The sequence below is a fragment of the Drosophila subobscura genome, chromosome O (assembly GCF_008121235.1).
Source record: "Drosophila subobscura isolate 14011-0131.10 chromosome O, UCBerk_Dsub_1.0, whole genome shotgun sequence".
NCBI classification, from domain to species: Eukaryota; Metazoa; Arthropoda; class Insecta; order Diptera; family Drosophilidae; genus Drosophila; species Drosophila subobscura.
In genome coordinates, this window is record NC_048533.1 from 8447793 (window position 1) to 8472025 (window position 24233).

At 45.3% G+C, this 24233-nt stretch overlaps 1 protein-coding gene across 2 annotated transcripts; it reads right to left on the reverse strand.

Moving 5' to 3' along the window:
• Positions 1 to 892: 892 nt before the first annotated feature.
• On the reverse strand, positions 893 to 23321 carry LOC117896581 (steroid receptor seven-up, isoforms B/C). 2 transcript variants are annotated; one of them, XM_034804988.1, is made up of 5 exons: positions 22159 to 23298; positions 13163 to 13312; positions 8343 to 8894; positions 1308 to 1465; positions 893 to 1157 (listed from the first exon to the last, which is right to left on the reverse strand). In XM_034804988.1, the coding sequence occupies exons 1-5, from the start codon at positions 22793 to 22795 to the stop codon at positions 1041 to 1043; spliced, it is 1614 nt and encodes a 537-aa protein (XP_034660879.1). In that variant the 5' UTR covers positions 22796 to 23298; the 3' UTR covers positions 893 to 1040. The 2 variants fall into 2 exon arrangements, with proteins under 2 accessions (XP_034660879.1, XP_034660877.1); XM_034804986.1 differs by lacking the exons at positions 893 to 1157; positions 1308 to 1465 and having other exon boundaries at positions 7131 to 8894; positions 22159 to 23321.
• Between the last annotated feature and the right edge of the window lie 912 nt (positions 23322 to 24233).

Here is a 24233-nt window from a genome sequence, read left to right on the forward strand (position 1 = left end):
AAAAGTTCTCCGGATATGGGTAAGTATCTTTTAATTTATTTTGAGGGTTTTCGGGAGATTTATGTACAAAAATACAACAAAATTTAAACAATTAAGCTACACGAATCGTCCATATCTTTTTTTTTTGTTTTTACATTTTTTCTTGGTTTTTTTTTGGGTTGGGATTTTGGATTTTTGGGTATCTACAACATTGTTTAATAGCCCCATTTCTAGATGCATAAATAATTACACTACTTGACATCCACAATGAGAGGAACTTCGCTGATATCTATTAAATTTGGTGGCGATTGTTGCTGCTGCTGTTGCGGCTGATGTTGCATATGTTGCAAATGTTGCTGCGGGGTGGATGTGGCAGTCGTGGCTGCTGTTGCTGTTACTGCTGCTGCTGCTATTGCTGTTGGCGTCGATGAGGCAGATGACAGTGAACCAGCTGCAGATAAGTGATCATTGTTGCTGCTGCTGTTGCTACCACCGCTGGTTGCCAGCAACATGCGCTGGTGATGTTGTTGCAGGCATTGATTTGCATTGACTGCCGCCGCGGCCATCATCATGGTAGCGGCATCGCAGTAATTAGACAGCATCGTTGTGGATGTTGCTGTGGCTGTTGCTGTTGCAGATGTTGCAGTTGCAGATGCTGGTGTCACATATGCAACATTCGGCGAGGCCATATAATCGTTGTTGCTGCTGATGCTGTTGCTGCTGCCTGTGGCACTGAAGAAACTTGTGGCACTCATATGATTGCTGGCACTGCTGCCATTGCTATTGTTGCTGCTGTGGTAGTTGTTGATTTGCTGATTGCAAATGTTGCTGTTGCCGCCGCCGCTGTTGTTGCAATTGCTGTTGTTGCCCCCGCCGTATGTCGCAGCAGCAGCAGCAACATTGCATTGCTGATCAACAATATTGTGGCTGCCACAGCCAGCAACTCCTCCGCCACTGCCACTGCCACCGCCACCGCCAATGCCTGGATTGATGTTGAGCGTTGCAGCCGCCACAGCTGCGGCCGATGATCAAGTTGTTGTCAATTGGCGCCACATCGTGTGTCACATCGAAGGCAGATAGGGCCACGAGAAACTGTTGCCGCTCAAGAGCATGTCGCGTATCAGCGTTTCGATGGGCGTTTTTCCGACTAGACGCACAAAAAACAATTGCTCAATGACCTACACGAAGAAAATAAACAACGAAACAGTACAAGGAATTAATAAAAAATGTTTACAAAATACAAGAATAACAAAGAGGATTCTGGGTTTGTTCTTGGTAGATTCTTATTTATATATTTGAAGCTATGCAAATTAAAAACTTCTACTTACTTGTGAGGAAACAGTTCGCAGCGAGGGTAATCTGAGCAGAAGTTTTCCGAATCTCGTGGGCTGATTGGGGTACTGCGTCCGACAGTACTCCTCTAGGGCGCATTGTGATTTCTCTTGCAGGGATTCAATGTGCGTCACATCGCTCAGGCCGCAGGCATCTACAACAAAGAATCAAAGCAGAAAAGGTTCCAATTAAAAATAAAGATCACTCCATTTGGTTTGCTATGCAAATACAATACATAATTGTGGCTATCGATGGCTCGAAGTTTTCCAATTCACCGAAACACAAACCGGGGTACACGCCCATTATCTCCAGTTGAAAACACCACAGAACACCACAAAACAATAACAACAACCACAACAGCAACAGTTCGATGACGAAACTAGCGGGGATTACATCATTTTTTACAAGATTTATGTTTTGAATTGAAAAACGGTCAACAACAGTTGCTTTAATTAAATTTTCGGAAAAAATTAAACCAAAAGACAACGCCCCGGACCAACCCATTGCGGGTTTTCCTCTCTTGTCTGTTAGCCCATGGCATTTAATTACACAGTCAACCGCTGGATGTATTGCGCATACGCAGCGTGTGCCGTCGTTCGAGTGTTAATTGCGAGGCACCAAAAGTTTGCCTATCAACAGGCCGATGCTGTTGGAAAAACATCAGCCAAATCAAGATGGAAGGGTAGTTTCGAAAACCGAAGCTTGAGATACTCTATCAAAGCAATTGATGATAAGGAAGTTTGGTATTTGTTTGGAATCAGCTGTGGCTACTTTCGAAGCCTAATTGTTGCTGTAGAACACATATTATACACAAGACTATGGATCCAGATCAAACCCTAACACATTGGAAAATCTTAGCTTAGCCAAAATCGTGGTACCCTCAGCAAAGGGTACAAAAAACGCACAGACCGGCATTGAATTTAGCATTTTCTTTTATTTTCGTTAAATCTATATATACGATATTCAGTGTTTCTCTGTTTGAAATTCAAATTAGACATCAGCACTTGTAAATTTGCATAGCTTTAAAGCATTTTAAATGGTTGTCGCTGTGGCTGTTTCGCTGTTAAGAATGGCGTTTCGAAATTGCATATGAAATTTTGTTTGCTTAATTAGTCACTGCACACACGAGGACTCCATTACGCAAAACAGAGAGACTGAAACTGAAAAAACAAGCTAAAGACACCAACTGATATATTATTTTGCAGCTGAGCAACCAAACCGGCGGCTCTGGGGCTAATGATTTGGCCATTTGCCAGCCGATATCATCATGATTTGATGTCAGGCTCATATATCCGATGATTGCAGGGGCCGGCTGTCGCGGTTTCGGGTCTCACATTTGACTGCATGTCGTTAATGGCTCTGGCGTCGCACTGCTTGCACATAAACCCAAAAGTTGCCCATAAAAGACAAGTGTCAATTGAAAGCCAATACGGGTCAGGAAATCTAAAGCGTAAGCAAATCGCCGATGCAGTTATACAGATAAACGAATGGTTACCTTTTTGGATTGAAGCTATCATATAAATTTCATGCTCGAAGCTGCAGAAAATTGAGGTCTACGAGAATCGCAGTGAAGTTGGTTCACAGTCAGCCACTCACTCTTGGAGAATCAAAGGAGCAGAGTCACTTTTAGCCCCCACACAATGCGCGTAAATCAAGTTAAATGATTTGTCGCCAACGGCAAAACACAACAGAAATTCAATTAGCCATTATTAACCATTCCATTTCATAAACCACAAGCAAGCATGAAGTCAAACCAACAACCAACCAACCAACGAACGAAACAAACAAACAAACAGAGGTACTCGTAATCGTGAAGCTCAAGTCCCAACGATACGATGGCGATACAAATTAGACATGGTCAGTCTTCCAGATCAGAGAGCCTCGAACGAATCACTTCATTGGCCATGGCCATAATTGTCAATTGACTTTCCATTAGCCTGGGACGGATCGGGATTGGACTCTCTTCCAGAGTCTGCACCCAAATAGAAAATCATAAACCCAAAACAACAAAAGAGGGAGTCTCGGCGGAGGCGCACAAAATTTTAGTTTCATTGAAATTCAGCAGAGATGATGATGATGCTGACTGGATGTGGGACGGAGGACGGAGAATTCCCAGGAGAAGAAGGCTGGGACTGGGACTGGGACAGCGGAGGAGTTGCATGCTTAAAGTGAAAGACATTCCACTTCCAGGTCTTTGGGGCCGAAAAGAAATGCAGGCACAGAGTGAAGCGAAGCTTTCTCGAGGGGTTTCGCCTTGTCGTTGACTTTGATTTTCATGCTCTCTGGCAGGGTATTATGAATTTGAAGAGATTTTTGTAATGAATTCGAAAGAAGTATTCAATGAATTGCCATTAAGGGGTAGGGTGATATGAATGACTTTGGCATATATCCAAAATCTAACGATTTATCTTTAGAGTATTAGATGCTTCGGCACCTCTGAAGTTGTGCTTTCTGTCTTGTTTCTCTTGACTCTGACTATGGCTTTGGCTCTCTACCTTCGACTCTGGCTCTTTGTTAAACCGTTTTCCTGCCTTGTAGTTATGTACCCTACGAGTTTTTGGCTTCGATTTGTATTTGGTTTTTGGTTTTGGACTTTGGTTTTCGGGTTGCGACTCGTCGCAGTTACTAACTCAGCAGCGCAGACGCAGACGTAGTCGTTGATATTTACGGGAAGGAAGGGAGGTAGAGATCGTGACCGCGTGTTTTAAATGCATAATGACCGTAAAGTAGTTGGACCAAGCCACCAGGCGACTCGACATATCGGAAAAGCATACAGCCACACAACCACACAGCCATGATATGGCGGGAGGAGGGAGACGACGCTGTTTAACAAAATTATGAATTGCTGCATTATATTTTATTAGATTTTGTGTTCTTTATGGCGGCACCAGTTCTGACCAGCAGTTCGTGCCTGGACCTGGCCACAAAAACAGTTATAGCTTTATTTAGTTTTAATAAGGATCGGGGGTCATGTGGGGTCAACTGTGAAAAGACAAGAGAGCGAGGCACTCTATCAACTGAATCTAAATCTTGTGCAAACTTTGACTCCCAGACCAAAGCTAATATCGAAACGCGCCCTTAATGATTCTAATCAACGAGACCGTCTGCCTCGACTCAAACTGTTAATTACAAGAAGGGGGAGCCCATGCCGCCAGGCACGTCTCTGGCAATTTTCAGGGAAAAAGTAGCGCAAGCGATCAATGAGCGCCACAAAACGATTTGAGCAGCCCCAGACACAGAGCCAGAGTCAAAGCCAAAGCCAAAGCCACATCCAAAAGCGCAAGCACACAAAATGTTGGTCAAAAAGTGTGGCCAAGACATGAAAGCTACAACTCTTAACAACTGCAACAAACGACAGCAATCAGAAGGGGGGAAGACGGAGCCAGAGGCCTGTCCATGGAAGATGCACCATGGGTAACCATGCCGCAGCCACACAGCCACACAGCCATGCAGCCATAGGATCAGAGCCACAGAAGACATGTCGTCAATGTGCTGCAGCAGCAGAAGATCTAGTAAGTCTATACCCGGTATTTTACTACCGCGATCGTGTCTCGTCTCCCACAATCTGCAAAGAAAGAGTCGAAAACGATGGGGACGACGACGCAGCGATTGATCGGCTGCAGTTTATGGACTCATGCAGCCAATTCAAATGCAATTGCGGCTTGCAACTCGGTCCCAGACCATGGGCACCGCTGGTCGGTTCGGGTCGGGTCGGTCCATGGGTCCACGAGTCCACGAACGAGCCAACTCCATGCCACACACGCCCCCTCATAGAGGAGATGACGGTGGAGGAGAGGCAGAAGCAGATGTAGAGGCAGATGCAGAGCTTTGGCCTAGCGACACACACAGCGTTTTGTGGAAATTGTAAAAATGATTTTCATTGCAAGTTTTGGCCAAGGCCTGGACATGGTCCACTGGTCGGAGCGGGTCGGAGTGGGTTCGGGAATGTAGTTGGAGCAGAGTTAGAGTTTGGCTTGTAAGTAAGCGACATAAACGAGTGTTGTATTAATGTTCATAATGTGGTATCGCGACGTCAATAAACGTCGCCACGAAACAGTGGAAGAGCGGGGCCTAAAGGGAGGATCGGTTCCGATCAGCTTAGAGGAAAAAACAATTGCGACGTGCCCCTCGACAGCTGGTTGACATGACACGAGAAAGGAGTGGTGGCATAAAGGAGGCTGCACATGGGAGAGGTACGGACTTGAACCAAGTTTCACTTTAATATTAAAGAGAATACTTTGAAAACTATTTCAGATATTTTTCTTTGAATATAATAATATTAAAGTGGTGGCTGATTATTTCTTTCTTTTATCATCTATTGGTGACGAAGCGTCTAGTCATTTTTGTGCAACACTAGATCGACTTAGAGGTAGGAACGTTGCCCTAATCGATAAACCTTAACTTAGAGCTAAACTTAACTTAAACTTAACTTAAGTATCCTCAAAAAAAGTGTCTGTTCTTTCTATTTGCGTACGAAACATCAATGATTTATTTATCACGTGGAACCTAAATATATATACTTATAAACTTAGGAAATATATTGTTTAAATATTCACGTATTAGTGGCTGTGATTTATGTGTGTATATGTTTGTGTGTTTGAGTGCGTGTTAGATGTGCATTTGTTTGTGCAATCCCAAAGTCCAGAGTTCTGTAGCCACGTGCGGATGAGATAAAATTTTGTGTGATGCTTTTTGTTAAAAAAACGAAATAAAAATGTGTAAGAATTAGTAATAAATAAATGAATGTGTGGAGAAAGGAAAACTGTAATTTTTGTTCAAATTATTGAGTTTTTAGCGTTGTAAAATTCAAACAAATTTAAAGCTTTCCAAAGTGCTGAAATAAAAAGTTAATAAATGAAAAACAAAACTGAAAGCCTTTACCTTGGGATATTTGTTTGTCCCGAAAACTTAATCAGAGAGAGCTCATCACTTTAGGTTTTCGAGAAAACGGATTGGTTATAATGTTGGTTAATTTTTGCTTTACCTCTTAAGAGTCTTTAATATTATAGAAGAAATAATAGTTCTTCCTGTGATTTATGACAAAAAATGGATGTAGTATTTGTGAAGCTTTAACGAATTGGAAATCATTGATTTGTCATTGAAAATATTGCTGAGGGAAAATTGTTTTTCTTTCTTTTAACTTTGAAATGTTTCAAATACATCCACAAATTGGTGCAGTTGTTGGGTTATCGCATAGACTTTTATTCTTGTAAGAGGTTGAAATGCTTCTTTTTGTTTTGTTTGCCAAACAGATTCAGAAAGATTAATTTCTTTGAAAAACTGACTTTAAAATATATTGTAATATTGACTTCCAAAACTTTTAGAAAATTATCTAACAATGATCAAATTACTTTAATTTCAAATTCAGATTTAAATAAAATATGGGAATAACAAGATATTAGTTATTGAAACTAAAACAAGTTGATCATCGTGATTAATTAGCAAATTGTAAATGTTTTCTTGAACTCTCATTAGTTTTAATTATGGCAAACTTCAATCTTGTATGAGGAATAATTTTTAACCTCAATTAAGATTGAAGATATGAAATAATTGTATTACATTCGATCCCAAATTTAATTTTCGGATATAATTTCTATGAACTCTTCTCAAAAATATTGTAGAAATATTATGTTTACTGAAAAATCTATAAGGTCTTTTATCTTTACTTTGAAGTACTTTTGAAGTTAAGAAGACTTTCAAGATATTAGTAGTAACGTTAGTAAAATGTTAGTTGGAATGTAATGTTAGTTAGAAAATACTTATAAAATTAGTCAACAAGCGATTTAAACAATTAGTAACGAAATAAACGAGTAAAAACACAAGCCAGGATTAGATTTTTTGGTTTAACAGCAACAGCTTTATATATATTCTGAGGATTTTCTTTCTTCATTTGAACTCCAAACTTTCATCGATTCTTTGTACGAGTATGCGTAGTTTTTGGCAATAACGATTCTAGGCTAGGAATTACGGCTATAAAATTTAGACTTAGTGTAAGGCAATAAATACTTAGCTAGCGACTAAAGTAACTTTAGATACACGTATGTATGTGCTATACTAGCTATAGACATAGATACAGATACATTTACAGGTAGAGCTATACGACTGAGGCGGGATGAGATTCTAGCGACAACTAACGGCCTACAACTGCCATCTACTGCCCGCCAGGCTATAGGGAGAATATCTATAGGTGGGACTGCCAAAGGATCCGCTGCCATGGCCATGGGCCATACCCCCCACCCCTACCCCGAAGGGCGTGCTGTGATGGAACATATCGAAGGCCGATCCGAAGGGGGCACGCGGCGGCGTCTGATAGTGGAACATGGCAGCAGCCGCCGCAGCAGCGGACGACGTCTGATAGGTTCCACCCAGCGAAGAGGCTGCCGAGGTGGTGACAGCCACCGAAGTGGGGATTGAAAGAGAGGAAGGTGCGGATGCGGAGACGGTGGCTGCAACTGGGGCAGGGACGGGGGCCAGCGAAGTACTCAGCGGCGAGGCGGTTAGGTTGAGGGAGGACGAACCGCTTTGCGATTGAGTAGGAAGCGAGGCGCCCAGACCGCTGCTGTTATTGTGGCCGGAAGAGTCCCCACTCGAGGTCGCACCCTGCGCCTGGGCATAGAGACTGGCCAGGAGATCCATCTCGGAGCCACTGGCAGTGGACTTGGCGCAGCTGCTGAAGGCACTGCCGGCGGAGGGCACCACAGCCGCAGAGGAACAGATGGGAGAGGGTTTGCTCTCAGCCTGCAACTGCTGATGTTGCTGCTGATGCTGCACCTGCTGCTGCTGCTGTTGGTGCTGCTCCGCCTGCTGCACTGCAGCCTCCACGCCGGCCACACTCTTCATGAAAGCCGCCAAGTGGATGGGCGCCTGGGTGGGAGCCTGCGACTCCATCTCCTGGCGATTCAGCTCATCGAGATGGTCACGCACCACATTGAGGATATCGTCGTTGGTGGAGCCGGACGACTTTCCGAGCAGTGCTGAAACTTTCGTTAGCAGTGCGGGCACATCCTTGTAGAGGATGTCCAGCAACTTACCGGTGGTGAAGAGAACGATCGCCTTGAGGCAGGAGTACTCGGCGGAGTCCACATGCAGCGCCTTCAGCTTCTCCACCTGCTCCTGGAAGATGCGTATGTGGTCCATGAAGGCCACCACCCGATCCGCTGCCATGGGAGAGGCGTGCAGACCCGCCGCCGCCAGCAGTGGTGCCACATGCAGTGGCATCGAGCACTGGCTGGCATTCAGCACAAACAGCTCCGACCAGACGAGGCGGAGCAATGCCACCTGGTCGGTGACCTGCAGCTCGGGGAAGAAGGGTATGTTCTTGGCCCACTCGACGGCGGAGAAGAGCAGCCTCGCGGCCAGCTCGCAGATGTTGTCGATGCCCATAATGTTGTTGGGCTGCATACACTGGCCGTACCGGGACGTGGGATATGGCTCCGCTCGCAGCAGCAGCGAGATGTAGGAACTGAGGTACGAGTGACCATTGAAGCCGGCAATGCCCATGGGATCCCCATTGGCGATCTGGTACTGGCCATGCATGCCAGCGAGACCAGGCTGTGTGGGTGGTACGCGTCCCCGTTGAACAGCTGCAAAGAGACAGGAGAATGTGTGGGAAATTAGTTGATATTTTGGCAGAATTTCAATTGGAAAAGATTAAGATTTGATAGAAAGAAGAGTCACTACACGTTTAACTAATTTTAGGAACTGCCCTAGGCTCTATGGGTAGAATGGCATACCCCGGTGGTAAGGGCTATCCCTTTTGTTGGGCTTATTTTGACCGCCACATCACACGCCGCACAATGAGACGCATTCAGATCTGTTGGCAAAGCTGCCACAGCGCACAATGGGCAATATCAGGCCACCTCAATCTCTCAATCTCTGACGCATCTCTCGCGCACACAGATCTGCGTCGTTGTGCTGTATTGTGTGCCTTTTGTCCCAAGTCCAAGACAACGTTATAAGATACTTTTCGCTGCTCTCTCTGCCAGCGCATTGCTACCCCCAGCAAACGAACCCTAACCCTCCAGACGCTTTCAACCCCATTGCTGGGTGTTGGTTGTCGCAACTGCTTAGATATGCAAATTGAACTAAATACTTTCATCGCATCTTTAAGATACAAACACACACACACACATATGTTTATCCCGGGCAGTAGATCTTGCAAGCAGATGTAGGGGAGAGTTGTGCAGATTTCAAAGTTTTTCGTTTAATGCAAATCGCAAAATGGAATGTGCACAGGTTTTCTTTTCTTTCCTTTTGGTTTCAATGAAAAGTACATACACATGTATGGATCGAGATATATTCACGTTTAAACATTATAATTAACAATGTAAATGCTTAACAACAAAGCAAATAAATGGAAAGTGAAAGGCCTTTTGAACTCGAGGCCGGAAACGGAATTTCCCCGCAGAGACAGCAACAGAGACATTGACATGTACATGGACTTGGACTTGGGGATGGGTCTGCTGTGGACTGTGGATATGGGATATATGCACATATGACCATGCGATATGCAAAAGTTAAGTTGAGCCACTTGGACACGCTCTCTCGAGTGACATGTAAGCGGAAACTTGAGCACGTGCTGGCGTACTGGAGGATTCATTCATTAAGTAATCAGCGCCAGCAACGAAAACGGAAAAAAGGGCAAGTCGGGGCCAAGGACCACAATCCCTTCGTGTGATGTTGCTTTCTTGGCTGCTGTAATCTGTGGCCTGATCTGCAGACCGAAAACCACAGGCTTAGCCATTGGTCTGCATCTCTTTTCTAGCTGCCTTTAGCTTCTTGCATTATTCTTGCGGTCAGACAATATTTTCCCAGGCGCATAAATAAGATACTGGACACTGGACACTCCAACCGGTTTACGGATCGCTCTCTGCCCATAGATCACCCAGTGAATGGGAGTGGAAGTAGGCAAAAGTCTTCTGGAATCCTCTCGCTCTGCACAATTACGCAAATATATTCTGTAAATAAGTGTCTCTCGCACTCTCCCCTGGCCGGACAGTGGTCAAGGAACTGGTTCTGCGTCTTGTCAGTGCCTCAGCAACCCTTAGCTTAATTGCTTCGGTAAAGCAATAAACAAACACCTTTCCAGGGGACCGCGATGCAAAAGGGATTTCCAGATCATGTGTGTGCCGGACTGACCAAAAGTGCTTTCGCTTTTCAGATCAAGGAAATCACTCGACAAAAGACGTTACGTTATGTTTCCAGGTAGAGATTTGTGCTGAATGTGCTGCCAGAGTTTCAGGTTCCCTTTCCAGCTGTACGTGTACAATGAGAGCTTCGATCAATAATAATGTTTTTGCCATTGCTTTGTTTTAAGGCCCCAAGGCTTTGATTTTGTTGGCCAGATTGTGTCTCTCTCTCTTGGAGCTCTAGGTGTGTCTAGGATGTGTGTTTGCTGTCTGTCGTATAAAGGTGTGGAGTGCCTGCTGTGGCTGCTTTGGCTGAGGTGTAAACAAACCTTTGCTTGACCCACTTTCCTAACCAGCAAAGTCTCTTTCGTACTAAGCCCGCGATCTCTGGCCATTGTCTCTGGCCAAGAAATGCGTTCGAACCAAGCCCCGAATGCAGGTGTTGCATTTCGAATTCCTTTCGGGGTCAAAGTGCACAGCAGAGTTCAATCTTTTGGAATGCAGCAAGCCGCCAAAAAAAACCCTCCCTATTAAATATCCCATCCGCATTCCTATACGATTCCTGTCCCTTTACCCACAAAATCCCTTTAAAAAATAGAATAAATTCCGTCAAATTTTGCTTCCCTTAATAAAAACTCGTTTTTTCGATCGAAAATGTATGGTAAAAATATCTCTGACCAGTTCTTGCATCTTCCCTTCCGCTGAAAGTCCAGCCCCCCCTCGGCCCTTGACCAATTGACACTGGAATTTAATTAGAGCGACCCGGAACACAGATTTCATGTTGATTTTGTTTCAGGTTTCGGCTTTTTGTATGCCAAAACCCGTACAATTTCTTGACCCAGGGTCATCCCAGGCACCACCTTTGTCCCGCTTTACGGCTAAAGTACTGACCCCCCACCCCCCTATCGCTCCACCTCGCCTAAAGAGGGTAAAAACGAAGGAAATATTCTATGCAGAAATGAGATTTTCCCACGATTTGTTAGCTCTGATTGCGAGGTGCGAGGAGCGGGGACTAGTTTTACGCAGAACTTGTCATTACATTGAGGAAATGTGTGACTCAAGGCGAATCCCTCTCCAGAGAAAAAGAGGTGTTGAACTCTTTTGAGTTTTATTAGCAGTGGGACAAGTAGGAGATCTGGTGGCGGACTCGGTGTCGCGAGAAGTGAGGAAATAATCGGAATTAATGGGGCTTCAACAACAGGTAGCTCTGTATCTCTGTAGATATGAGCTCGGACCTGGGGGGTTCAGACTGTGTCATTAGCCAAAAACTTGTCTCGCGGCTCGAGCAAACATTGGGTTAGGTAAATTTGAAATGCTATAGCCATAGCCATAGTCGGGGCTTAGTCGGGGACTAAGTAAATGTTTATATTCATTTAATTACAAGTGCATTGAGAGGACAGGCCAGGCGGCGTAGCTCTGTCTACAGCACTGTGGCTTTAGCTGCATTTTAATTGCCCATAGTCGCCATAAATTAACGTTTTCGTTCTTAACCCAAATCGATGTATGACAGACAGAGATCCGTACAGTCCGCACAGTCTGTAGAGACGTCGGCTGCCGTTGGTTATTAGCATTTTGCGAAAAACCTGTCAATATTAGTGCAAATAATAACAGCTTAGCGTCCACTAACTGCAGTCTTGGGCTCTATCTCTCCCTGACAGACGTTAATTGTTAATGCTGACAAGTGTAACTGGCCATTGTCAGTCCAGTCTGCCAGTCAGTCAGTCAGTCAGTCAGTCAGTCAGTCAGTCAGTCTCCCAGTCAGTCAGTCAATCAGTCAATCAGTGGAGCCGCTGCCTTTGGCAATCTGTGAGCGCGTTTGCCAGGAAAACAAGTCTCACCCAAGTATGCCAAATATTTGGCATGGCTTTGCTTACAAATTAGTTACATATTGGCCAGCAGTCGGCATTGATTAACTGATAGATTTTATGGATAGTCTACAAGTCTCTTCAAGTTTCTGCCAGTGCATAAAGATTTATACAGTGTTTAGGCAGCTTGAAACTTTGCACAGAATCTTCTCGTGGATGGATTCAGTATAGAATTATGGACAGAAATACAAATATTACTACGGACACATAAAAACTCCATTAAATATGTAATTTTAAGAGTATCTGAAGCTTCGTTTGTGCCCCAGAAGCTGGCGCCTTGCCTTCCTCTCTTGTTTAATTATGAACAAATGATCGAACGAGTTTGCATTTGATCTCTGGGGTCAAAATGTTGCACTCGCCTGCCCGCCAGCCTAATTGTTATTTTTTTCTATTACGGCCATTTCTGGGTAAAGCAATTTGTGGTGCGTGGATGATTGCCACACGAGAGCGAGGCAGCGGGCGGCGTCCGACGGGGGGATTGTACCCCAGAGACTGCCGCTCTGCTAGAGAGCCGCCTGATATTTGGCCTGATCCGATGTGATCCACATTCTTTGGCATAGTTCTTGGCACCCAAATAACTCAAACTGAACCGAAACGACACCCACCCACCCCCATGTGACATTTAGTCATCGAGTCCGCCATCTGAAAGCTGTTCTACTTCCGTTCTGTCTCTTCTGTGGCTCTGCTCTGCTCTGCTGCCTCTGTCGATCATTTAATTTATTTTGTTTGCCTCTAGGTTTGACTTTTAATTGACCCACAACCAGGAATCTCTTTGTTCTAGATGTTCTATATGTTTTGCTGAGGAACACTTATTATACTTATATTAGCTATAAAGAGAGGTAGGGGAGAGAGTCTTACCTTCGCGTCTCATGCCCATTTTGAGACACTTTTTCAATCGGCAATATTGACATTGATTGCGATGATGTTGATCTATAGGACAGTTTCGACTGCCGCGACACGAGTAGGTGAGATTGCGTCGCACAGAGCGTTTGAAGAATGATTTGCAGCCTGAAAAAGAAAAGTGACGAGGAATATTAATACATGTAGATACAGATACTTGAATTTTTCTTAGAGAAATTTAGGAATAAACCCCCCGCTCGGCTGAGGCATGTCTTTGTTTTTCCAGCAAGTTGTACAAATTCCATGGCACCCCGGGAGTACAAAGAATTGTTACCACTTGTAAAGCAAAGTGAGTTCCAGCCTCACTTCATGACAACAATCGCAGTTCGCAGCCGAGTCGCAGTTGCCTGGTTCCTTTCGGTGATGCCCATGTCAATGGTCATGTTACACGTTTCATGGCTTAACGCCTCCCATAAAATTACCTTTAATGGCTTTCAATTAACAAAGTGTATCTTGGCCAGCCACGGAGATACTCGTACTCGTACTCGTACTTTGGCCCAAGCTGTGGAATCCGCACCGAAAGAAGGAAAACTGGCAGCCGCGGATGCCACGAATTTACTGTTAAGGGGCCAGACGGACAGATCGGCCACGGCTCGTTTCGACTAAGTGCTTCAGGACAGAGGCCCAAACTCAAACTCAAAGCCAAACCCAAACCCAAACCCTGGACCTGGCACTAAGGCTGAAACTGAGAGGCTGGGATGCTGGGGTGTTGTTGCCAGTTAATGTCGCCGACGCGTATCTAAACATGTGTATCACTGGGGGGCTCTCGCTCTCCTAGGCAGCATCTGCATCTGCATCTGAGTTTTCTGCATAAAGAGCTTCGGCCAAAGTGGGCAGGGGAGTGGGGGGCGGCTTGCTAGCATTGTCTGGGCCATTTGGCTTTGGGCCATACACCAAGAAAATTTCTCACAATAACTCAAAACAATGGCATATGCTCATAAAATTCGTTTTAAGCTGTAAAATCATCATCAAACAAAATATGTAAGCGCTGAGCGTTTATACGGACTCGATCCTATACTCCCTGCAACCCACCATATCCCCCAACGACCAGTCCCCCGCATCCCTCACATATAGCATACGATCACAGGCTATAAAAGATTTTTCAATGCTTTTTTTCTCGTTGCCATTGCGATCGTGTGGCTCTGCAGCCTCCCACCGAAATGGGGGAAAAGAAAACGTGGCCAGCAAATTGAAACCGATGGAAAGTTAAAGTCGATCGCTTAATGCGCTATAGGCAAGTGACTCTAGAGAGGTAGAAAGGGAAAATTAAGATGGTTTATTCTACAGGGCTCAAAAGAAGAAGTTCGCTAATCAGTTGAGGATTGTTGGTCAAATGCCATCACATCCCAGATCATCTCATAATAGCTTCAGAGAGCATTCACTATTCTCCACTCCTGAGTGCCGCCCGCCTGTGGGTTTGCTCCAGAGACCAACCCAAGACTCGGGCACAGACACATCTAGTGGATACTCCACGAACACACATAGATACACCTGGGCACACACTCACACAGATACAACACACTCACACACACTGGATGCTTTTACACCATATGATCTACGAATAACGATATTGTACCAAGTCACGATTTCTGCCAAAACGTACCGTTGCCTTTTTTTCTCTTCGTCGTCTTCAGCTGTCCCCCACCATCTATCTGCCCGCTCCTCTTGCTCTCTTCTGCCACCTCTTCTTTCCACTGCTTAACCCCTTCTTAGCCAATGCTATCTTTTGCTTCTTCCACTAAACTTTGACTGCACCTTCGCGCTGCTGTTGTTGGAGGGAGAGAGAGATACAGATGGACACATAGACAGACAGACATTGCAGCCAGGCCGGCCTGTGCCTGAAAGAACTGTGTGCAACAGAGGCACACTGCCCATATGCGCCTATCGCGACTCTATCTAGAGCTGCTGCCCCATCCCCAGTGTACGTTGCGATGCGATGCGAAAGATGCGCGCGTCGTCGTTATTGATGAAGATACGAGTACGAGTACGAGTACGACGTAGCTTTGAGATACCGTAAACCAAAATCCAAGGCGGGGTAGGAGGGATACGATATCGTGTTATATCAATAACCGAAAAAGGGTGGATCGCCCCATGGAGAGTGTGTGAGAGAGGGAGATGACAACCTGTGGGAAGCTTCGCCCCTGATGGAAGCCCTTGCACTGCCCTCTCTATGGCTTCGACTGCAGCTTAAGCTTAAGCTTAAGACTTCTGCTAACTTAAGTGGCTAGCTTTGGCTTAGTCTAGAGCCAACTTTGCGGTAGTTTCAATTACCGCTTCACCTAATTGCCAGAGGGTGGCAGAAGAGTACGAGACTTCGTATCGCGTGCGCTACGCGCCATAAAGCGTTCAATACAGTTACGAGGGGTTTTCCAAGAACTAAGCTAAGCTAAGCGTTTTATTAATTGAACTTCCTGAAACTGCAGCAGCAGCACCACCAACAAAAGTACTATCTTTAGATACGTAGACACGAGATGGTCTGCTTGCCGCTTGGCTGAGCAATTTAAAACGTTAAATTAGTTGGCTTCTGCCAACTCTAGAATCTCTATATTATTCGCTGGAGAGAGTGGCTGTGTCTTGGGTGAGAGTATATCTGTATCTTTGGCGAGAGTATCTATATCTTTTGGCATACATATATCTGCAATCAATTCAATTTTCTCAGCATTCGCGGTCAATGATCGCTGGGCTCAAAGAACTGCAATGCAAAGTCAAAGCCAGTGTCAGAGTCAGAGCCAGAGCCAAAGCCTTGACTTTGGCTCATTTTCTAATTATTAAAACACATACGAGAGACAGAGAGAGAGAGCCATCATTAAGGTGCAATAATTAAATGTTGAAGCTTACATGGTGCAAGCAGCTAGTCCAAGTAATTAGCACACACCGCCACTCAAAAGACTGCAAGACTCCGCGGAGACTTCCAACTACAGCTGGAGCTTGAGCTGGAACTGGAACTGGAGGGAGTCCAGAGGTGGCTAGACAAAATATCTGGAGTACAACCGAAACATAATTACACAGCCAGAGCCCCCACCAGACACACAGATAGACTGAGAGACAGACAGACAGACACGAATCCCCACCATCATCATGCCACTCTTCTGTGGTACGAGTACGAAGTATCTACAAAATGCACTGATTACGACCGGGCCAAGCTGACGGCAAAAGAACACAAAAGAGCCGGAACAGGTGGCGGCCCCCCTCTGGGATTGATACCCAGGCTCCAGGCCCTGCTTTATTACCCAATATGGGTCAACTGTAAATCAAATTGGCAAAACTGGGAAGCTCTTTCGAAAGTGTCCTCTTGCTGCCTAGAACTTTCCGCAATTGTTGGCACAACGGAGTGCTGCTTGGAGTGTTCATATGTCACAACGATCTACACGTTGCAAAAATATACAAAAACGACCAAAAGGAAAACGCCGACGAGCTCAGATAAGCGATTTAGCTTTGATTTAACTGATGCTATGTGAAGTTATGCGGCAAGTTGGGCAGCGCAGCTCTATGCCACAGCCACAAGCTGCAGATGGAGTCGGTGTTGGAGTCGGAGCAGGGTCTGCCCTGGTCATGTACTGTGTACAAGAAGAGCTGTGGTGTTCGGACCACAGAGCGACACATGGCGATAAGAGAGGTTATTGCTGCTCCACCGTCGTGTTGCTTGGCCTGTTGCACCATTAAAGAGTCTCGGCCAGGCCTCAGTTCAGCCCAGCACAGCTCAGCACAGACCTAGTCCCCAGTCTCTCACTGCGGGGCATGTCGTACCAGAGATCGGTTCTAGCAAATGTTGCAAGTGCCACACAGCCACTACGGAGATGCACACAAAATAAAAACGTGCCAAGCAAAAGTTGCAGCCAACATTTCGCTGGGCCTGATCGATTAGACCAAGTTAGTTGAAAACGAAAATTGCGCATGAAGTGGCAGCCACAACCGAGACGACTCTCTGCCCCCAGAGCCCCAGCAGCAGCAGCAGCAGATCTCTCGAGAGCCAAAAGCTTAACATAATTAATTAAACCGTTACATTATAAAGCGGATCAAGTCGGTAGTTCACGATTTCCCTACTGCAGTCTTTCAGTCTTTTTCGGGCGCCCCTTTTTGTTAGAAATCGCATCGTGTCAGGATGAATTTTTTGCGCCTCATTTCCACAGAGGGATTTCCACTGGGTTAGACCTTCCACTGGATCTGGGTCTCAGTCTCAGTCTCAGTCTGAGTCTCTGTCTAGGGTCGGCTGCTGCTTTATTGGCTTGAACATTTCTTCTAAGTACAACGATTTGTACTACAAGCCAAGTTTTAATGATTACAATGTCTGCTGCTGCGGCTGCTCCTTGCTGGCTTTTGCTGAATGCAGCTTTTGTTGTTTTTGTTTCTTTGTTTGAACAATATCTGTACAATTAAGTTTTGTTTTTGGTGATTTTCCTTTGGCTTGGCTGGCTGGCTTATTTTTAATGAAGGGTTCAGCTCTGAGCTCATTAATGTTGACACAACGTTGAGTAATCCCTCATGCCCCACTCCCAGCTGGATGGTGAAAGATTCTCTTTTTCTCCGTTTATTTGCTTCTGTATATTTGAGAGTGTTACGAAATTGGTTAAATGGTTAATCCATAGACACATTCTGTCTGTGCGAACATGCAAATATCAGAGCTCTGTTTACGTTGGAAAGAATTGAGTCTTTCTCCTCCGTTAATCTCCTTCTTTCTGTTGTTTTCTCTCTATAAATATGATTATTATGACATAATCGTTAACCCTCCAGCGTTGCGTTAACCCTCCCATATGTAATATTTATTTCCTTGCGGAACATAAAAATTTGTCAACATAAACATTGAGGCCATAAGTTACCCCATGCCACATGGCACACACACTCTCACACACGAGGGGCGCAAAGAGCTGCTACCGAGTTGTAAATCAAGAGCCAGACCAGACTGCAAATCGCACGGAAGTTATAAATGTTTATCAAAATGCGATTTATTTGATAAATGTTATGGGCAAGAAATTGACTCGATTCGGGGAGCAGCCTCCTTTGCATTGCTTTGGCTTCGAGCCCGAACTAAATGCAAATTTTTAATACAAGCCTCGAATTTATTTTCCATTTCTTGCTAATTAATAAATAAGAAATCCGCTGGCTGCGGGCGTTACTTGCCTCCCAAAAAAAAAACGAGCGAACGTCATAAATTGCAATCCTCCAGTGGGCGTTGTTAATTTTCTGGATTCGTATTTACTTTGTATCTTTTAATATTCGGGTTTTCGAAGAGCGAATGGAAGAAGGAGGAGGAGGTCGGTATCACGGACAGCAAATTGATTTATGTTTTTTGCTTTGTTAAATGCTTAAAGTCGAATGAATTTTCACAGGGAAACATGCATTTTAGAGTCGAGCGCCATTTAACAGATTGTCAAGAGGTGGAAAGTATCTTGCATTCAGAATAAAAACCAATTCGAAATGGGATTTCAAACAAAGAAATGGTTAATATTAAATTTGGAAAAAGATTATGTTATAATCAGATATAATTTGGACAGTTTTCTCAAGTGATTTATGTGAGGAAAAACAAAATAGAAATCGCTTAACATTTGATGAGTTTATGCACAGATCAAATAGATGGTCGCAGAATTCGGAATTGTCAAATAGATCCACTTTTTAGGAGAAGCAGAAATTTCAGAAAACTTCCCCACAAGTAATTTATTTACCCACATCATAATGAAGTTAATTAAAAAGCCACACATGTTGAATGCAATTCCGCACAAAAGGAAGGAATGAATAAGGAAAAGAAAGCGAAAGATACAGAGATACACGACAGACTGACCAAGCGATCTGCGACATTCAGAATTTTGTGGATAACCAAAGGAAGTTACTCCTTAAACTTGGAATTTTATTACGGATTTGGGTTTTCGGGAGCTGCTCTTTAATTGTCGAACGTGGGAATCTATTTAAATGAGTTGAATGTTGCAGAAAATGTTGCAAATGGAGCAGCAGCAACAGCCACAGCAGCAGCAGTAGCAGCCGCCACCCGAGTTGACAATCTGTATCTGGCGGATGCACTTCACACACACATTATTTGTGGCAGTTAATGGGCCTCGGCTGGCGCTTAACAATTAGTTGTGATGGCAATTTCTTACAACTCTTTATATTCTCCGTATCAGAGCTGCACTTAATTTCAGCTTCAGCCTCAACTGCAGCTCGAGCTACAGCTTTAGTTGATGTTTGTTTTAATTAATTGCATACATGCCAAGATACTAAGATACTTTGTGGAGTTGCTGTTATATTTCGCAAAATTTATTTGTCATTGTCATGAGCGGCAGATAAATTATGTTAATTCCACCTCTTGACATGGGTGCTGAGATAGTTTTTCGCGTTGCAATTTGAAATTCAATGGATTCGAGGGAAATGCTGGCCAAGAATTATGTAGTTTTAATATTTTGCCAGCTCTTTTCCCACTGCCACTGATTGATGATGCAGGATCCACGGGGATATCTACTCTTTTGGGCCCCTAATAGCCATGACAAATGGCTAAATTAATAGGAGGTAGGAGTCTGTTGTCTGTACTCCATAGCGGATTCTTTTGGCCACATTAGAGCCATGCACTGCTCATCATTAATATTATCAAGGCATTTTTATCAGCGCACATTTTTTTGAGACCCCGACCGAACCCCACCGAACCGTGACTTTTGGAGCTGGCAAAAGGTTAGAAGGCACTTTGGAGCGCTGGCTGATGAGTGCAAAACGTTGGCGTATCTTCTGCCTAATTTCACCCGAGAAATAGGAGGCTGCAACAGCTGTGTGGCAGAGAGTGTGGAATCAAACAAGTTGCCACCACAATGGGTTGAAGTTGAGCCAGACGCAGAGGCAGAGGCAGAGGCTTTGGTTTGGCAAGGAGCAGGCAGCAAGGCAGGGCAGGGCTGGGCATGGCAGGGCAAGCGAACAGGAACAGGAACAGACAACACGCATAAGCTACAATTAATCTTGGGAGTACGAAGCGCTCTCTGTGTGCAGGGAGGGTGTCTTGGCATAAATTTCACATACTGAGCCGACAAGCTCTCTCGTGTGCCCGTGCCCTGAAACCTGGAAACTGGACAGCAAGACACACGGACAACAGACAGCGAGACAGATGGACGGCGAGACAGACGGACAAGTGAGCACATGGATACGGACACAGACAGTCGCGAAACGGGTTGGTGCGGAGGTACTACCCATATCTTTTCTTTTCTCTTCGAAAAAAGCAACAAAATGTATCTGCACCTTGAAGGACGAGACCCAGGCACATTATGGGTTTGAGTTCACCTCCAAAGAAACCTCTTAGAACCCCAGCAATGATATGAGCCCTGAGACATGTATGCGCTTTCTATGCGCTTTATTATGATATTTTTTTGCTTAGTTTTATTTTCATTTTGTAGGCATAGAGGTTTGCCTGTGAGTGAAGCTTAAGCTAAGGCTGAGGTTGTCTGGCGATTGCATAGAACAAAATAGATTGCTATCGTGGCAACATCATCAGAGCCAACAGGCAGAGAGCGCAAGAGATGCGGCAGATACCCATGCACTACATACCGCAGCGAGACGTGGGGCACAGGGACAGTGGTATGGAGTGGAGTGGAATGGAGTGGAGGGAGAGAAAACACCTTCAGAATGCAACGAGGCGGTCACAGATTGTTCTTGTTCTTGTGGGTTGCGCATGCGTACAAAATGCTCGGTGATTAATAATAATAGCAGCGCCTACAAAAGCCACAAAACACCCCGCCAAACATACTACAGTGGGTGCAATCAGAGAGGAGGTAGTACTCTATCCACCAACCGCTAACCGTGGCAAGCGGAATTGTATCTAAAGTGTGTCTCTTCCCACTGTATCTCGCTCTCTCTAGAGGCAATTCTTCCGCTCTGCTGCCAGAACAGTTGAAGAGATACGATTATGACAAGTTCAACGTGAAGTTGCACTAAATGCCACAGCCGCAGTACGAGTATCTTTCCCCCTGCCACCTCTCTCTCACTCTCTGAATGCAGTTCCCTCAGAGTACGAGTATCTCTATCTCCATCTCTATCTAAGAGGGAGAGACAATAAAAAGGTGGGCGCTTCATTTAGCAGCCGCCGCCGCCGCCACCGCCACCGCCGCACAATTTGCATGTTTGCACAACAATTGTGTTTGGCTTAGGACAAAGCATGGACCGTATTTTATTTAGATAATAATTTTTTATCTGACGATAAGCTGGAACGTTGAGACTCTGGCGGTTCAGTGCGTGCTCGGGTCGCCTAACAGGCCATCTCCCTATACGAGTGTAAACCTACACTTTTGTATCTCAAGAGCTACACTCCTCTCTCTCTCTTTCTATCTAACTGTAACGGCTGACCAGATATGCAAAAGTATCTGGGAAATCTTTCCTTAAACGATATTTGTTCAAAAAATGAGCTGGGAAATATTTCAATATATTTCTGGATGGTTGTAATATTTTGTAAGTATTTTAAGTTCTAAAATCCCAACTGATGGTTCTAGGATGATGACTCTAAGCACAAAATGCAAAAGTATCTTTCATGCCATAAACGTAACTTTTGGCTCGTAAATGTATCTCCACATGATTTCGGGCCCGATCAACTCCAAGCAAGGTCTTGTGCTGCACTTTGGCTCGTTTGGCCACTTCCCAGGCTGAGAAAAAGATACATTCCAGCTGTGCTCCCGCCAAAAGATTTGCATGCCATAGAAGATACACACACACACACACACCCACATCCATCGGAGTGCAGAGAAGATCTTTGCCTAGTGGAGGATTTTTACTGCCAACTCATCAAACTGCCATAATTCACCGAAAACTGTCAAAAATCAGCGGCTGGCTGGCACGCTTTTGTGTTACCTTTCTATTACGAAAAACTGCGATGCCAATTTCTGTTTGGTCATCTTCAACCGAAAGATACTCCGTGTGCTCCGCGTGCAAGTCGAAATCAATTGACCCCCAAACAATGGATTATGTTACATCCGCAGATGATGATGGGTACTCACCTTCACAGGTAAATTGTCCGTAGTGCTTGCCGGAGCTCTTGTCGCCGCAGACAACGCACTCGATGTTCTGCTTGGAGTCGATCTGGGAGCCACTGTTGCTGCTCTGCGAGTGCGAACTGTTGGCCTGGGAGCTGGGCGTGGTGCTGCCTCCTCCTCCCCCACTGCCACCTCCTCCTCCACAGCTGGCGGGCTGGCCCTTGATGATGGGCAGCATATCCGGGCCATGGCCCGACTGCACGCCACTCGAATGATGGCCCGACGAGGAGCCTCCGTTGGCGCTGGGCAGGCTGGAGAGATCCTCCTTGATGCCGTGATGGGAGCTTTGGTTGTGGTTCGCCGTGGATGAGGACAGGCCGGACAGATCCTGCTTGATCACCGCCGACTGTTGACTGGCGACACTGCTTGGTGTGGTGCCACCGCCGCCGGTGCTGGTGCCTGTGGTGCCGGCCAGCGAACCGCCCGGACCCGCCGATGTGGCATGGAGGTGGCTGCCCAGATTGGGGTCATGCCAGGGCGTATGCGGCGGCACGCCCAGCCCCATCGACCTGGAGAGTCCCAGATCGAAGGCCGAGAGCTCGGCGCCGGACTGGGGCCGCGGATTGAAGAAACCGGGAGCCGTGGACGGGGAGGCGCACATGACGCCGCCACCGTACACGCTCAGGGAATTGTGCGTAATAATTTTGGCGGCCGGATCGGAACACGTGGGATAATTGCTGGAATACACTTTGCACGCACTCTCTCGCACGACGATCGACTCGGATTGAAATCTCTCCTTTAATTGATCTTTTATTTGAATTTTCGTTTAATTTCCTTGCGGCTGCCGCTCGTTTCAGATACAAATATTTTTAGGAAATTTATTTCAAATTTCTGTGATTATATTCTTGGAACATTTTTCACGCTTCACTCAGTTGACACTTGGTGGTTTTTCCTATATTTATTATTATTTTCTTTTGGAATTTTTTTCTCTCGCTGTTGCACACACACGAAGTAATACGAATTTCGAAAAGTGCTGAACTTTAAAGATTCATCTCTCAAGTACTTTTTACACTAGTTTGTATATTTCAGTATCTTCGATAGAAATGCGCGTCATGCGGAGCAGCAAAATCTCAGTCAGTTTAGCCTGACTGGCAAAACATTTGTGGCAAAAGGTACACGACCCGACCCGACTCGACTCGACCGTTTCGACCTAACGACACATCACACAAATCTCTCTCATTCCACACCACCACACAGATACTGCATACTATTGCCGCTCTTGTTGCACTCACGCCTTTCCAATGGCTCGGCGCCAGTTGAGTGGAAATCTCCGCTCTCGGTCGCACTCCCTGTGTGTGCTCCGGTCTGCTCTCTGGTGGCGGGGCAAGACCTTCAACGCGTTTGGCTGATTTGCCACCACCACTACCACTAGCATACCAACGCTCTTCTCACTACCACCACCACTCCACAGCACCACCACCATGTGGTACCAGTACGGAATGGAAATGGTGTGAGGCGCTCTCTTTCGACTTTCGTTGAGTGCAAAACGCTCAGAGCAGAGCGGAGCACACACATCGGGTTCGGTTCCAAGTTCCAACAAGAAAGAACTCGTTTGCCTCTGGTTCTGTGGCTGTATCTCTGCTTGTGCTTCTGCCTCCTCTCTGCTTATTAGTCTGCTGCTGTTGTTGTTGGACGCATCTGTTAGATACTCGTACTTTACCGTTAAGGTTCTTTATCTGCTGCTCCTCTGTGTCGTTTTTCTAGACATCCAACTTTTTGTTAACTTTAAAATGCGACGCAGTCTCCTCCCCGAAATTCGCCTTGGAATCTTCCGAGCAGTTCTTTCCTCTCTGGTTGGTTGGCTTTAAGTGCGTTCTACATTTTTCACAAATTTTGGTAGGTGCTTTAAGTGGGCTTTCTTATCTGTTAAGAAGAGTTTGGCGTTGGAATAATGGCCGATATGTTTGCTTTAAAGGTACATTTCTATTGGTTGCTAAGCGAAAGGAAACTGCGATAAGTTTCCGGTACAAAGATTGTAGGATTATGTATGATGGACAATAGGATTTACATACATAGATGGGTATATATAAACAAGAGAA

Excerpts from the sequence above, each read along its gene's own strand:
- LOC117896581 (XM_034804986.1), bottom strand. The coding sequence starts at position 22,795 with ATGTGCGCCTCCCCGTCCACGGCTCCCGGTTTCTTCAATCCGCGGCCC. Across the intron at positions 13,313-22,158 it reads CGGACAATTTACCTGTGAAG|GCTGCAAATCATTCTTCAAA; the intron begins GTGAGTACCCAT and ends TTTCTTTTTCAG. Across the intron at positions 8,895-13,162 it reads AATGGGCATGAGACGCGAAG|CTGTTCAACGGGGACGCGTA; the intron begins GTAAGACTCTCT and ends GTCTCTTTGCAG.